This window comes from Ambystoma mexicanum, chromosome 6q (assembly GCF_040938575.1).
Source record: "Ambystoma mexicanum isolate Mex_15411 chromosome 6q, UKY_AmexF1_1, whole genome shotgun sequence".
In the NCBI taxonomy this organism is placed as follows: Eukaryota; Metazoa; Chordata; class Amphibia; order Caudata; family Ambystomatidae; genus Ambystoma; species Ambystoma mexicanum.
In genome coordinates this window covers 394,088,961-394,105,175 of record NC_090937.1, presented here as the reverse complement: position 1 = coordinate 394,105,175, position 16,215 = coordinate 394,088,961, and the positions used below count along the sequence as shown (strand labels likewise).

The following is a 16,215-nucleotide window of genomic DNA, read 5'->3' as shown; positions in this document are numbered from 1 at the left end:
GCAACTTTGACACAAGATAGTAGAATAATCTGCAGGAAGATCCAAACAAACAATACAAAAGGGAACACTCCAAGATCATAAAGAAACATCGGAATGACATCCAGGAACACATCTAGGGTCTCGTACCAGACAACCCAATACCTGCTACTTTCTACATGCTGCCGAAGATGCACAAAGAACATCTCCATTGACACCCAAATGATCCCTGTATCAGGCATGCTGGCTGAAAACATATCTAGCTGGGTTAAAGCATCTTGAAGCCACTTGCAAGGGAGATGTCCAAATGCATTAAGGACACCACTGACCTACTCAACAAACTGGATGATAAAGGCCCCGTCCCACGGGGCACATTACTAGAAACCATGGACGAGGAGCCACTCTACACAAACATTGCCCACATAAATGGCATTGAGGCATGCAAGAATGCTCTTGGCATCATAATGCACTTGCTGACACTATAGCCAAGGGCATACAATTCATCTTGACTAACAACTATTTCACATTCAGTACTGCTACTTATCTCCAAACAATGGGGATGGGAATGGGTACTCGGATAGGGTCTCTGTATGCACATGTGTTCATTGAATGATTAGGGACCGATTTCCTTGCTACCTGTAACTGCAGAGCATTGAGGTATCTGTGCTACATTCATGATATCCTCCTGTTTTAGACAGCTGTAGATCAGCACCTCCTAAGATTGCACAAAAGATTTAAAGAATTCTATGCAACATCAACTAAAAACTCTCATATTCTCCTGAAATATTCTCCTGAAAACGTGCATTTTCTCGACACCACCATAACAATAAAATACGACTAGCTACATACCACAGTATATAAAAAAACAACCGACTGGGCTGGCTATAAGAAGTGTGACTGCTTCCATCCAGTGCACACAAAGCATTCTACAATATATAGCCAAGCATTACGATAAAGCCAAATATGCTCAGACACAAAGGGGGCGAGATAGACATATACAATCTTTGAGATCAGACTTCATACAACATTGACACAGCCACAGAATTGTGGGAAGCCAGATTCACACGCAACATGGATCCCGGGGATGAAAATCTCAGAATACAGAGTTGGGAGCAAGATTTTTAAGGAACTATAACCCAGTCTGCAACAAGATGAACGTTTGCGAGAAGTTTTCACTTAGATGCCCCTACTTGGCTTCAGGAAACCAGCAAATGTGAAGACAACGATGTTAAGAAGCAAACTACATACAAAGAGCACATAACCTGAACCATGCAATGCAAAAACCAAAAAGGCCTAACTAGTCCACATGTCAACATTTCGGATGCAATCTGGATAGCCCACATGAATTAGGTCTACAAAGTTATGTAGAGTGTCAAGCAATGCATAGAGAAGAGCTCTGCCGGTAAGCATTTTTCGGCTTGAAATCATACCCTTGAGGATCTTAAAATTGCTGTACTGCAGGGTAATTTCAGGCCTGACAAAGCAAGGAAGACCTATAAAATCAAATGCATGCACATTTTCCATACCCTGACAGGGGGCTTCAACAGATATTGTGGTTTCATGAGTCACTATCCCAACTAACAGAATCTCACTATTCTCCACCCATAGAGATGAACAAGTTACTCTCTTACCTGGTAACGTTCTTTCGATGGGATGATCCAACAACGTATTCCATATCTATGACAGGTAATGTCCACAGCTGTGCTGCTTCGGAAAATGTTCGGCGTCTGCGTCGATGATGTCGATGCGCCGTCCCCGAGGACCTCCTCCAACGGCCTACGTCACCCGATGTGATAAGTAGGACGCACGACGCCCGTAGCCTCAGTTGTAGTTTTTTTACCCAGAACGTGTGACACCAGTTTTCTACCAGTCAGACACACAAGGCCTTGCGGAACGCAAGCTGCAATCGCATAAGAAATTCTGCAGCGGGGAAGGTAGGGAGGGAGCGATATGGAATACGTCGTCAGACCATCCCATCGAAAGAACGTTACCAGGCAAGAGAATAACTTGTTCTTCGAGGGGATTGGGTCCTCCGACGTATTCCATATCTATGACAGACTCCCAAAGCAGTACCAAGCAAGGAGGTGGGAAAAGAATTTAGAACACAAATTTAGCATGCCCAATCAAATTGCAGAATAAAGGACTGCCTGCCAAAGGCCAGATCCTGCCCTCGGATGGAATCGAGGGAGTAGTGACGTACAAAAGTATGTACCAAAGCCCAGGTGGCTGCATCACAGATGCGACGAATAGGAACACCCCACTGCAGGGCCGTAGACGCAGCCACTCCCCTGGTAGAATGGGCCCGCAAGCCAGCCGGAGGGTCCTTACCCGCCAAGCGGTAACACTCGGAAATAGCTAAAATAATCCGAGACAAAGTCTGTTTCGTCACAGCTTGTCCCAAACGCTTTCCAGCGTAACCAATGAAAAGTTGATCGTTCACTCTGATCCGGGACATGCGCGAAATATAAAAGCTCAACGCTCTCCTAGGATCAAGCCTATGGAGCCTCTCCTCTTCCTTACCAGGATGTGGAGGAGGATAGAACGCTGGAAGAACAACCTTCTGGCTCAAATGAAATTCCGAAACCACCTTCGGAAGAAAGGAAGGACGAACTCTAAGGACAACCCTGTCCTTCTGAAATGAAGTGAAGGGTGGCTTAACTGAAAGTGCCTGTAACTCGCTCACTCTGCAAGCGGAAGTAACCGCAACCAAAAACACAGTTTTCAGAGTTAACAGTCTCAAAGGGCAAGAATGCAAAGGCTCAAACGGAGCACCCATAAGAAACGTAAGAACAAGGTTCAAATACCAACCGGGCACCTGAAAAGGTGACGGAGGGAACACATTAGTGAGCCCTTTCAAAAACGGAGAAATTAAAGGAATCTTAAAATAGGAACATTCTTCAGACGAGCGCTTAAATATGGACAGCGCCGCCAGGTAACCTTTAATGGTCCCCACTTGCAAGCCCCTGTGGGCCAAGGAAAGCAAAAAAGACAACCATGGGAATATCACACTCAAAAGGATCCACAATCTTAACTCTGCACCAGTCGCAGAACTTTCTCCAACGGCAACCATACAGAGACTTTGTTGCCGGCCGCCTGGCCGAGAGCAACACCTCCATCACGTCTTCAGGGAGGTCCCAATCCTTATACCTCAACCTTTCAGAAGCCAAGCGTGAAGGTTGAGGGATCTGACCTCTGGATGGAGAACCTGACCCCCCTCCCGTGAGAGCAGATCGTCTCGGTAGGGAAGACGACGTGGAGGGCAGATGGACAAGTCGAGAAGGTCCCGGTACCACGTCCTCTGGGCCCACGCCGGAGCAATGAGGATCATCCGGGAACCGAACCTCCGTAACCTCCGCAGTACTTGCGGGATGACGGGGACTGGAGGAAACGCGTACAGCAGTGGGAATGACCACTCCACCACGAACGCGTCTCCTAAGGCTCCTTTTGGAGGAAATTCCTGCGAGCAGAACCTCTCACACTTCCGGTTGACACTGGAGGCGAAGAGATCCACTTGAGGGGTCCCCCAAAGGGCGAAGATCTCCAGGAGAATCTCCTGAGCAGGCTCCCACTCGTGAGAGATCGTGCTCTGCCTGCTCAGAGCATTCGCCGTCTCGTTGTCGTCTCCGGCCAGATGAACAGCCGAGATCGAAACTTCCTGCTGAATGGCCCAGAACTCGAGCTGCATCGCCTCCCTGCACAGAGGAAGTGACCCTGCCCCCCCTTTTTGTTGAGGTAGTGCATGGCCACCGTGTTGTCCGTTAGAATCAGGACACTCTTTCCTCGCACAGTCGGCAGAGAAGCCTTCAGGGCTAGCCTGACGGCCCTCAGCTCCAACAGATTGATATGGAGTCTGGACTCCGACGGAGACCAACGACCGCTGAATGTCAACTCGTTGGCATGAGCTGCCCATCCCGTGAGGGATGTGTCCGGCACGATCGTCACCTCCGGCCAGGGCAGCAAAAATGGGGCCCCCTTCATCAGATTGCCTTCGACAGCCCACCACAAAAGGTCCTGGACGACTGAGGGCGGCACCTGAACAGGGTCCGACATCCTGCCGGAGGACTGAGACCACTGGAGCTTGAGTGCCCACTGCAAAGATCTCATCCGCAGACGAGCCTCTGGCACCAGAAGAATGCAGGATGCCATGAGGCCGAGCAGTCTCTAAAACTCGGACGCTGGGAGAGTCTGGGCAAGTTGAAACTTGTGCACCATCTGCTGAATGTGAAGAGCCCTCACCTGGGGAGGAAAACACAGCCCCAGGGATGTGTCGAGTACTGCTCTGATGTACTGGAGCCGCTGTGTTGGTGTCAAATTTGACTTCTTTAAATTGAGGGAGAAGCCCAGCTTGTGAAGGGAGTGGCAGGTGACAGGAGAGCTCACCCCTGATCAACCAATCGTCCAGGTAGGGGCAGATGTGAATCCCCCGTTTCCTGAGATGCGCTGTCACCACCACCATGAGCTTGGTGAAAACCCTCAGGCGGAGGTCAATCCGAACGGCAGGACCCGAAACTGAAAGTGCGAGTCGCCAACCGCGAACCTCAGGTACTTCTTGTGCTTTGGATGGATGCGCACATGGAAGTAAACGTCCTTGAGGTCGAGAGACACCAACCAGTCCTGAAGTTGAAGGGCCTGGAGGACTTGAGAAAGAGTACCCATCTTGAACTTGTCCTTCCTGAGGAGTTTGTTCAAACCGTGCAAGTCCATGATGGGTCTCAATCCCCCGTCTTTCTTCGAAATCAGAAAATAAGGGGAATACCATCCCTTGTTCCTCTCAGCTACAGGCACCAGTTCTATGGCGCCTTTCTCCAGCAGGGCTTGAATTTCCTGCGCAAGGAGCGGATCCGGACTCTTCAAAGAGAGGTTCCCAGGTGGATTGTCGTGAGGCCTCTGCCGAAAGGGAAGACAGTAGTCGTGGGTTATGATCTCCAGAACCCACACATCTGAAGTAATGGCACGCCACTCTACAAGATGCTGCGCCAGCCTTCCCCCAAGCGGCAAACCATGGGACCTGGCCTCATGACTGAGTGGTAGTGGCTGCGCGTTGCCGGAGGGCAAAGAGGCAACTGCCCGAGCGGCCTTGGCACCTCGAGTACCCTTTTTTCCACCTCTGGCACTCTTACGGTGGCCTCTTTGACTGACAGCTCCTCTCGCTTTACTGAAGGACGAGTAATAGGGAAAGGAACCTCCCCTCCATTGTTGTCCCCTAGGACGAAAATGCGGAGGTTGTCGAACTGCAGCGCCCAAAGACTTTGCTGCAGCTTTGGAGGTCTGCAACCTCTCAAGGCTCTTGTCAGTCTTGCTGCCAAAAAGATGTTCACCGTCAAAGGGCATGTTGAGGAGCCGGGACTGCACAACAGGAGCGAACCCAGACTTCTGCAACCACGCAAACCTGCGTATTACGGTGCACGCCGCCATGGACCGGCTGACACAATCTGCCATGTCCAAACCTGACTGAACGGCCTCACACATGGCATCCTTGCCATCCTGAACCATAGCAAGGAAACCATCCTGTTCGTCCCCTTTTGGAATATGTTCAGCCGCTAATGCAACACAGTTCCACAGAGTGTGTGTGAAACGAGACAAGGCACATACGGAGTTGGCCGCCTGAAGCACCATACCCGCTGAAGAAAACACTTTCTTCGCCCAGCCGTCAAAACGTTTGTCGTCCCTATCCGGAGGGATGGTAGGATCCGACGCCTGCTTTGTCGGGGCCGTAGCCGTCTGCACCACCAAACTCTCCGGAGTGGGTTGCCTGGACAAGTAGCAGGGGTCGCTACTGGCTGGACGGTATTTTCGCGACAAAGACTTGCCCACTGCCGGGAGACTCTCCGGAGCAGTCCAAGCCGCCGCCACCACCCTATGAAATGGCAGTACCGGGTCAGTGATGGGACCAAGATCAAGGATGTCCGTGAGATCATCCTGAACAAACTCCCCTGGGGGAGCCGACCATCCCAAGTACTCGGTGACCCGAGACATAAGGCGCCGGTACGACAAATCGGCATGAGTGCCAGGCTCCGGCCTACAAAACTCCACCTCCGGAGAGGTGTCCAGTCCACTGGCATCATGCAGTGACTGCCTCAGGTCATCAAACTGGCTATGGCCCGAGAGAAGCTCATCTGGGACCTTAACCGGAACCAGGCCTTCATCAGAGCCTTCATCACCCACTGAAATGTGCTCCAGGCGGTGAGAGAAAGACACCTGGGGACCAAAGCTATGCCTGACCTTAGCCAGAGCCTTTCTAGGGGCTTCCCCCGTGCCACAGGGCCCCTCCAACACCACCGCCTCGAAAGGCGTCGAGGGCACCGAACGAATCGGCACCGGCGTCGAGAGAATCGGCATCGAGTGAATCGGCGTCGACGTCAGCTGCAGCGCCTCCAGCATCGACGGCGTCGACACGGGCCTCGAAGCCGGAGCTCCGAGCGTGTCTCTCGACGACCTAGGCGCTGACAGCGTCGACGACCCTCTCAGAGGCGGAGCCTCGAGAGAGATTGTCGACGACCTCGGCACCACAGGCGTCGACGTCTTCCTCGAAGACGGCACAGGATCACGCGGTCTCGAGCGCGTCGAGGACTGGTACCTGGAACGGACATGGCGAGAACGGCTACCCTTGTCCGAGCGGGACCTCTCCCGCGAGCCGTGCCGACCACCCGAGCCCGAAGGCGTACGAGCGGTGTCTCTCGACCGGTGCCGACCGACCCCACTCGGAGCCGCGGACGGACCGGTGCCCTGCGATTCGAGAATCGCCAACATTTTCTTCCCTAAGGAAGCCCATTTCTCCGGTGTCGCTTGCATGGTGGGATAAGCGACCCGCCCACGGGCGGAGTCCTCGGAAGAGGACGGGGACAGGGAAGGCGTCCGATGCCAGAGCTTCTGGGAATGCCTCGAAGAGGCAGAGGAGTCGCGAGACCGACTCCTGGAAGGAGACCCACTGGACTTCCGACGATGACGCGGAGAGTCGCCTCTCGAGTCATCCGTCGAAAGCCCTGTAGTCCTCGACTTCCAGGGCTTAGACACCCGACCTACTGACAACCTCTTCTTGCGCTCCCGCAAGGCCTTGGCCGTGAGCGACTGGCAGTCGACACAGTCGTCCGTATCGTGGGCCTCCCCGAGGCACCAGAGGCAGGCGTCGTGCGAGTCCGTGACCGACATCTTGGACCCACAGTCCCCGCATTTCTTGAAGCCCGGACGCGGGGTGGAAGACGCGGTAGACATCGTAAACAGGCTTTTTTCACAAAAACCGAACAGGTTCAAAGAACCGAGAAGAATACAACAAACTCCAAAGTGTCGAGGCGTACCGAGATTCACGAAACGAACACGTTCGCGGAAAAAACTGAACTGAGGCTACGGGCGTCGTGCGTCCTACTTATCACATTGGGTGACGTCGGCCATCAGAGGAGGTCCTCGGGGACGGCACATCGACGTCATCGACGCAGGACGCAGACGCCGAAAATTTTCCGAAGCAGCACAGCTGTGGACATTACCTGTCATAGATATGGAATACGTCGGAGGACCCAAACCCTCGAAGCAGGGATTACAAAACTCAGACCTGACGCCTATCAATTTATCCAAAGCCATTCACTGGCATCTGACTGGTACTGCTGCAATGTTTTTCAAAGGCTTCATTTCATCTCTGCCTGATGACGTGGTAAAGGCCATGAAAACTCACAAATACATGATTTTGTAAGCCTAGCAATGCTGCACACAGATACACATACCTACACACAAACACACAACACACGTTCCCATCTTTGTGCTGTAGTTCAGACACCCCTTCTGGGGAATGCCGCCATCATCTGTTAATGTATTATTGTAAGTCATTCCTGATTGAAATTGGCATCACTGTTCTTGAAATAAATATATATAAACACCAATAGTGTGCTTAAACAATCAACAGGTGGCTTGCATTACTTACTGTCACGTCCCCGCGCCCCAATAGCTAAGAAGCCTGACTCAGCAGCTCTGCCAATCCTCCCTCATCTAGCGAGCTGCAGGGTAGAATCTTCATCCCATACACAGAGGTGCACCACAAACATCACAATTATTTTAAAATATAACTAATCAAAAAAAGAATGAGGAAATACAATTAAATATTTAGATCACATGCAATTTCTACCTGTTTTGATTAAACCTATTCACCTTCAGTAGGCCAAACACAAGGAGACTATGGCCTTCTAGAGCCCTAGTCACACTAGGTTTTCAGGATAACCACTGCCTGTGTAAGTAGCTAATTTGCATTCAAATAGGCCAGATTTTCAACATCTTATCACTTGTGCCACAAATAGGTAAACCAAATCCACAGAGGGCATCTGAATGTGGGCATGCACTTTCAGATGCCTTCATTCACTCACGTTGTGCATTTGTGTACATAAGGGGCATTTTTGCGCATCCCAAATTCACGATTGGAATGTACTTTGAAATGTACAAAAATCAAAGGCCTTCCCCGACGCATGTTTGGACTAGGCATTTTATTTAAAGTAGCAAAGCAGCCTTGTGAGCCGCTGCTCTACCACTTGCATTAGGACAGAAATACTTTATTTTTACCGCATTTCAAAATGCGCTCCTAGCACTCGGGTGGATGCTGGGATCCTGCAATACATTAGTGTCCAAAGTATATTCCCGACACTAATGTATTGAAGGGGGCTGGCCAGCACATCTTTGCGCTGTCCTGCCCCCCTAAAATACACAGGTCCCCTTTGAGAATGAGCAATTTTGCAATGAGCGAAAAGTAAAAAAATGCATCATATGCACTTATTCCATGTGCACTCCTTTTTTAAATGTGTACAATTTTTTCAAATGCATTCTGTGTACATATCCTGAAAACATGCAGTAGGTTTTGACTTGATGGACCCCTGATTTATTGCAAAATATGTTAGTAGATAATGAAGTTTGTTTTTTGATAGCACAATCAATATCTACAAGAGGTCTTAAAGTAGAAGTTCTCTCAGGAATATTATTGGCCCAATGGATGAGGAATGTATTTTTGAGCATATATCGATCAATCAATATATATACTTGTGGTAAAGTTTCTTTAAGTTTGGCTCCCACATTTATATTTCATATATTCACAGTTCACTGGGGGTTGCCTTTTGGTATTCAAATAAGCCATTTGTAGTATTCAAATAAGTTACAATGTTCAAATTTCTGTTGGCGCGGTTGCCGGATCGGTCCAAGCATGATTCAGCATACTCACTGGGTTTGCTCTTCTGTGGCATGCTGCTGTCAGCCGCTTTCCAATCTGGAGACCGTAGACGTTCTTCCGGGATCCTTCGCAGCTCCGCGATGGTATGTCTGTTTCCCATTGGGATCCAAAATGGAGAGCGCAAGCTTCTCGACTCGCCAAACGCCCAGGATCTTGCTTGCAGCTCCCAGAGTCTCCATGGTACTTCAGTCTCTGACTCGGCATCTCTCCCGTGGCGGCCTCTCCAGCTCTGCCACACCAGCACATACTGTTTGTGAGCTCTTAAACATGAGCCAACGTCTTCTCCTTCACTGCCTCTGCCTTCTTCAATAGTGTGCTTGCTGGGTTTAAATGTCCCGCGCAAAGGTGCTTTAGAAAAACAACTAGACTGTACATTATGGTTCAGGTTCTTGGTACATGGTTCAAACTCCTGCATCCGCCCAGTCTCAGTAATTGGAGTTCCTAGATTTTGTTAAACAAATGACAATGAAATAGTTCCGTTTACTGGTTTTACAATACGGAACCTTAGAAGAAAAAGGTGTTATATCTGAGCAGTATGTGTTGGTGTCGTGGTTGTGTGTTTGGCCATAAAAATATTAAGAAAAGGGTTCACTTCTCCCATCAGTGGGAACACGTATCTGACAGTATGCCATGAGGGTCTGAGGCATCACAGGATCTTGTTCATTAAAAAGGGTCTTAGGTATAAGGGGGTCTTCCTCATGAGAAAGGGGGAGCTACTGAGTCTCGTCCAGTGAAGTCATGTCATTGCCCCAGTAGCTATCTCCTCCTCTGTGATCCTCCCTCATGACACCGCCCCCAGGGTCAGGATCAGGTATCGGCTGCTTTCTCCTGGCCACATGGGAGGAGGTCACTGTCAGTGAATCTGTGATGGCTCCCCTAGATTCAAAACACACGTCACCAAATACATATCCAAAAAGGTCACTGCTACTGGTAAAATAATAAAAAGGGGTCAGAAGAAATACTAAAATGGTCACAGTCTATCTGCAATCATCTATGGGGGTGTTCAAGGGTTCAGTTCAGTATCTAGTTGTAAAGTGGTGTTCACTGCTCCACCATTGTTTATTTATTGAGTATTTATAATACGCCTATACACAATGTGTTTCAAACAGACAGTCATGGGAGGATAACTAGCATTATCACGCTTGTGAACATGGCCCTCTAAGTGACGAGCATGAACGTAAGAAAAAGTGGTTAGTGTAAGGCACCCCTCCTCATGTTGCTCTTCAAAAGATAGTGTGCGACAAAGTGCTTACTAAAGAATTGAAGGGCCTCACTGAATTTTGCCACAAAGGGGATTTGGAAGTTTTCCATAATATGCACCTAAAGTACAGGCCTAAAAGGTTGCAGTTCAGCATAGATGGTGTGGAGGCCCTAATAAAACTTGTTGTACTTGTTCTCAATGAAAACATTGGTAGGGAAAAAGCAAGAACAACTTGTGCTTTTACTATGCTGCTTTATACCATGCCGTTTACCAAAAGAAAAAAAATGGGTGGCCCCCAGATGCTATTTGACTTTGTGAAAGAACTGAATTTGACTGTGCTGGCAATGCAAATGCAGGGACTGATAACAGATTTAGTGTATGCTAAAAAAAAAAACATTGCTAATGTGGTTCGTAACACAGAAATTGTGGAATATTTGACATCAAGATTCAAGTAAAGTGGTGTGGTCATAAAAGTTCTTCCACTTTTTTGTTGAAATCTTTATTTAAGAACCGATTTTTTTGAATCTTGTTTTAACAATTCTTTTAAAACATTGTACTGAACATACTTTTATGATGAAAGAACACAATCAGTTGTCTGTTCCTTGCTTCATGATCCCTTCACAGGGCGTTGCATATAAGTTTGTCATGCCGATGTCAGCTTGAGGGGTGTGTGTTAAGATTTACTGCCGCCAGGGCGGTTTGCATGTCTAATTGTCAGAAAATCGAAGATAAGATGCACTGTAAAAAAAGTCGATCGATATATGCTCAAAAATACATGCCCTATGCATTCAGCCAATACAATTCCTGAGATAACTTCTAATTGAATGTGTTTCATAATCAGTTTATACTTTTTCTTTTTTAGAAATCATATAAAAATATGCAAAAAACACAGTTGAACACTGTACCCACTTGTATAGCAAACCCCTGCCTTTTGCATTAGACATTCAACTTTTCATAACCAGCATACCAAACAAAAAGGTTGGTTTATGTCTTTTGTAACTGCAGTATGTACGTATTTCATTTTAAATGCATTACGGTTCCGTAAGAACACTTTCAAATAGTGGAGAAAGTTAACATACCTGTCTGGTAAGAACAAAGTAGGCATAAAAGGATATGGCACTTCCATATGTGATGAAGTAAGTGACGGGTTCCATGATATCCCAAGAGTAGACCCACCACGTTAGCCATGCAAGCGCTCCACCTTGAGTGGACAGCAATGCTAAGCCGACCCACATGAGCCGTGTCGTCTTTGCTTGAGCATTTTGGAGGAGTCCAAATTTCATCTAATAGTAACAAAAACAGCTATGGTAAGGTCATCACATCTTAAGATCTTATTAAAGTGTGAGCAAAGAAAGGAAGCATATTAAAGACCCTAGAAAATATGCCTAAAACACTCGGAAGAAAGGGCTAGACCATTCTTAAATGGGACAAGGTCCTTAATAACATCTTGAAGAGTAAGTAACACATGACCAAAAGTAACAAATAAGGTTTAGCTTCACATTTTTACACATTGCTATTTCTTTTATCTAATAACTTCTACATTTAAATGATTATGTTAAGCTGTCAAATGCCACCTTTACAATGCTGAGCGGGCCGAGCTGGTGGCAACTCTTAAACAAGCATTGGGCAAAGCCAATAGTTTGGGATTTTGTGTATGCTTGGGATAGGCTTTTGGCAGGAACTGCTATATTGGTACTACATGACCATACGATGGCAACAGCTGAAAAATTGTGTTAGTACTTGGTAATACGACAGACAACTTTTCTGGCACTGCTGCCATATTCCCAGGTAATGACATAATTTTCCAGCTGCCACCATTTTATGCACTAGTAATGACAGTGCCTGGCAAATGCCTATTCCTAGGAACAGATGAAAGGACACACATGCAGTTTATACATTAGGTGGCTGAAGTCAAACTTGGTTTAAATATTTTTATTAAACCAGCAGCACATTCACAACTGAATTCAAGCCATTAACTCTTAGAAGACTTCTCTGAAATAACACTGGCAGGCCAAATGCAGAATAACGTTTGATGTTGCTGCTTGATAGTGCTAACACAAAGAGATGCCAGGAGGATGTGCTTTGAATGGAGTGGGGCAGGTAGTGGGAGGAAATTTCCATAGGGATTAGCATGGCCATGTCAGTCAATGGGTGGGTAAAAACCCCAAATACCCACAAGCTATGTTTACCTCCTCATATCCCATCCCTCTCCTATCTGTAATCCAATGCAGTAGTTTCAGCTTAATAGCTTAATAGACAGAACTATACAAATAGGGTTGTTAGTAGTGTCACAAAACAAAAATGTGGGAAATGTAGTATCTAGGCATGTTTTCACACAATTGAAATGTGGCAAGGTATGTGGGGAAGATCTGGCATGTTGAGTAAGGACTGGCAGGTGATGTTGGACATGCTGGAGTGTGTTTGAGTAGTGTGGTACCTCTCAATAAAAATATCTGTGCTACCTGGAAACTTTGTCCAGCTTACAACAAGAAACATCCAACAGCACTGTGCTAAATGCACAAATGAGAATAACCAAAACTGCACCCTTATTTCAGGAAGATAAGAGATGATGTAAAAAATGAAAAAAAGTGTAAACAAGAGGTAAATACCCCCCTCATGCATGTGATCAAAAGTATTGAAGCAGCTGTGTACCAGGCATAATGACATTTTGCCAAACTATTGTTTTACAATTTGCACTTATTTTAGACAATTGTGTGAGATCTGCACATCTCAGATTCGAGTCCTGTCGATGTCAAGCCAGCCTTCTATCCTTTTGAATTGATAAAAATATGTACCTTTTTCAATTTAGCATTACTATTTTTTAAATGAAAATGGTGTACATTAAGGGCTTTGGCAAAGGTGCTGTATGAATAAATTAGCATTGTTTACGCAATAATACACCTTCCTGTGGGCTTCACCAAAGGTGTATTGATACTATTAGCATCCTGGATCCAACCCTCGGCATACCAATAGCTTTGTTAAACTTGTGCAACTGTGTGGTAGTCATTTCACAAGGTAAACAAAAATGAACTACAAAAGAAAATGGTTGCTGGGAAAAAAGGAGTTGGAACGTATTTGTTTCATCTCTATTTTCCTTGCGGACATGATACGCGGACGAGCGGTAGATGAAGAAAGGCAAGTGGGGAGCCGCCAGGGGGCGCTGAGATGAGCTAACGTCTCTCGGACGGTCTTCGTCCTGGGGTGCTAAAACTGTGGGAATTGTGCCCCCCAGCCCCGTTGGAGCCTGATCTGGACCCCCTGGGAGGAAGGCTGAACTCGGAGAGAGTCCTTGGTGTTCGGTCCCGGAGTGTTGTGGCCCTGGGACACCGCAGTTGAGTGGCCTGCTGTCGGCCTTGGCGGGCTTGCCGCGCGGAAGACGCCTGCCCTGCGGAGGGGGAGATGCAGCCTCGAGAGTACGCTCTTGGCCGGACTGCGGGACCGAAGCGGTGTCATCGAGGGTGGTGGGTGCCCTTCTGCCCTCCCCTGAGACATTTTGCGGCGATCAGAGGAGCTGATTCCTGTGCGTTAAGGTGAGGTGAACGCTCGGTGGGCGGCAGCAGCTGGGTCTGCTGTCGGGATCAGGATAGTGAGTTCTTCGGCAGCGGCTGTCTCCCCCACCCCGTCGGGGAGCAAGAGCGGTGGAGTTTGGAGTGGGCCGCCGGGCTTGGGTGTGAGCCCAGGTCCGGTGAGCCCCCTGGAGCGTGCGTCTGGCGAGGTGGAGAAACCCCATTAGACGTGTCTGGGAGTGCTCCCAGTGTGTTACTGTTGTGTCCTGGTGGAGCGGAGGGGGGCTAACTGGAAGCTCAACACGGCCCGGGTTGTGGTGGTGAGGGGGGCCGGTATAGGCGGCTCGTGGAGGCTTTGTGGAGGGCGAGTTGTGCCTCTCTCCCCCCCCCCCCGAGGCCGGTCTGGGCTGGACAGTTGTTTGCCCCGTGTCACAAACCTTAAGCCTGCAGGTAGGCTGCTAAAAATACTTGGAAGACGTTTAAACAGCCTGTAAAAGCGCTGGCAGCGGACCTCACAAAGAGCGCCTTTCTTGGACTTTGAAGTGATTGTTATGGTACAGATGACATCATGGTATGGAGCTCTTACCTATTTGAAAGCAGATAAGCCTGATTTTTTTCTAAAAAAAAATTTGGCACGCTGCTGCACCCGCAGAGACTCTATACTTTGTGCATGGCGCTGTTCGAGCTGCAATTTTAGGTCGGAGCTTATATATTTTCGTTTCCAGTCAGCCAAGAAGAATGAAGATGGTGTGATAGGCTTCTCTCCCCTCTTTCGGGGGTGCAGTAGGTTGGTTGTCTGCTTGGCCGTGGCGGCAATCTGTCTGTGGGCTGTAAGTTGAGCTGTATCCTGTTGGAGGGGAGAGGCCTTCCGGACCAAGCTGAGGGCCTGAGCACCACCACCCCAGGAGGTCTCCTAATATTCTGTTTGGGGTGTTCTCGGGGTCCCATTTGAATGGACTGGGCACAGGCCCTACAGAAATATCAAAGAGTGGGAGCAGAGGAGGGGGGGGAAGCCGTCATGCAGGCTGGGGTCCAGTTGGAAGCTTCAGAGGCTCTGTCTGTGAGCCGCAACATGGCAGCCCTGCTGGAGGAGATACGTGGCTTTAGAGCAGATGTCAATAAACGCCTGGATTCTCTGGACAAGAAGGTTGACGCCGTAGAAGATTGTGTTCAGGCCCTTGAGGCCAACCAAACCTCTGCGGACCTTTTTGAGACGCAATTTGATATGAGGCTGGCTGAGCTTGAGAAGTGGAAGGAGAAAGTCACCCTCAAGCTGGACGATTTAGAAAATTGGGAACGGCGCTCTAATCTAAGGTTTTTTGGTATGCCAGAATTGGAGGGGGAGTCTCAGGCGGACATTGTGAGAGGGGTCAAGGCGATTGATAGGGCCCACAGGGCGGGGGGGGGCGTGCGGGTGAGCCCCGTACGGTCCTTGTGAAGTTTCATTACTTTGCTGAAAAAGCCAATATCCTGGATTTAGCTTGCAAGAAGGGTCCCATTGACTGGAAAGGTGCGCAAATCAATATTTTTCAGGATCTTTAAGCGCTCATCCTTGCTCGACGGCGCCTTTGCGGACCCTTAACGAGGTGGTTGCAATCCAAGGGAGTACGTTATAGATGGAGCCACCCGTTTTCCCTTGCCTTTGAACTAGATGGCTACAAATACTCTCTCTCCTCAGAAACTGACATTCATCGAGTCTCTCGTGAACTTTTGGGAGACAACCCTTCTAAGGACGATGTGGAGGGGGAGAGGGGTTCAGACAGAGACCGCCCTGGCCCGTCGGAATTTGTGGGCCAGCAACGTGTACGGGGGCACAGGAAATTCAGGAGAGTGGCGCCCCCGTCACCGAAGCAGCCGGTGCCTTGATGTTGTTGGTGGAGATTGGCACGCTGGTTGCTGTTGGGGTTTTATAGGGCCATTTGTCTGGTCCTGTTTGGCCTTGGCCGACCTCCTGTGTTACTGGTTCTTTGTTTTGTCTCAAGCTTATGATGGGGTCTCGGGATAGGGGGAGTGGCGTATACAAGTGGTGGTGTTGGGGGCTTGTTTTTGATTGGGGATGGGGGGGCTCAAATTGTTATTTGTCTGCATGATGTGGGAGGCGCCCAGGTGGAGGCAATCTCTGGCGGCCTGGTAGCACGGCGGGGAGATGTCGCAGTCTATCCAGGCACTCGGAGGTGGGTGGGGGTGGGAGACAACGGGTGTTGTTGGGCTGGTTTTGGGTGGGTAATGGGGGGACTGGTTGTTGTTTTCCTAGTTCTGGGGGGGTGTTTTGGGTTGATGGGGTTTCTGAGAAGTAGGGGGTATACAGGTCCTTATTTGATCTCCTTTGGTGC

At 48.7% G+C, this 16,215-nt stretch overlaps 1 protein-coding gene across 3 annotated transcripts in view; it reads right to left on the bottom strand.

Annotated features, from left to right (window-relative positions):
• MCUB (mitochondrial calcium uniporter dominant negative subunit beta) overlaps positions 1 to 16,215 on the bottom strand; it is an 824,863-nt gene that overhangs the window by 124,801 nt on the left and 683,847 nt on the right. For all 3 annotated transcript variants that reach the window (XM_069630878.1, XM_069630877.1, XM_069630879.1), the window contains one exon: positions 11,456 to 11,659. In XM_069630878.1, coding sequence (XP_069486979.1) covers positions 11,456 to 11,659 — 204 coding nt within the window. The remainder of the gene's footprint in view (positions 1 to 11,455; positions 11,660 to 16,215) is intronic.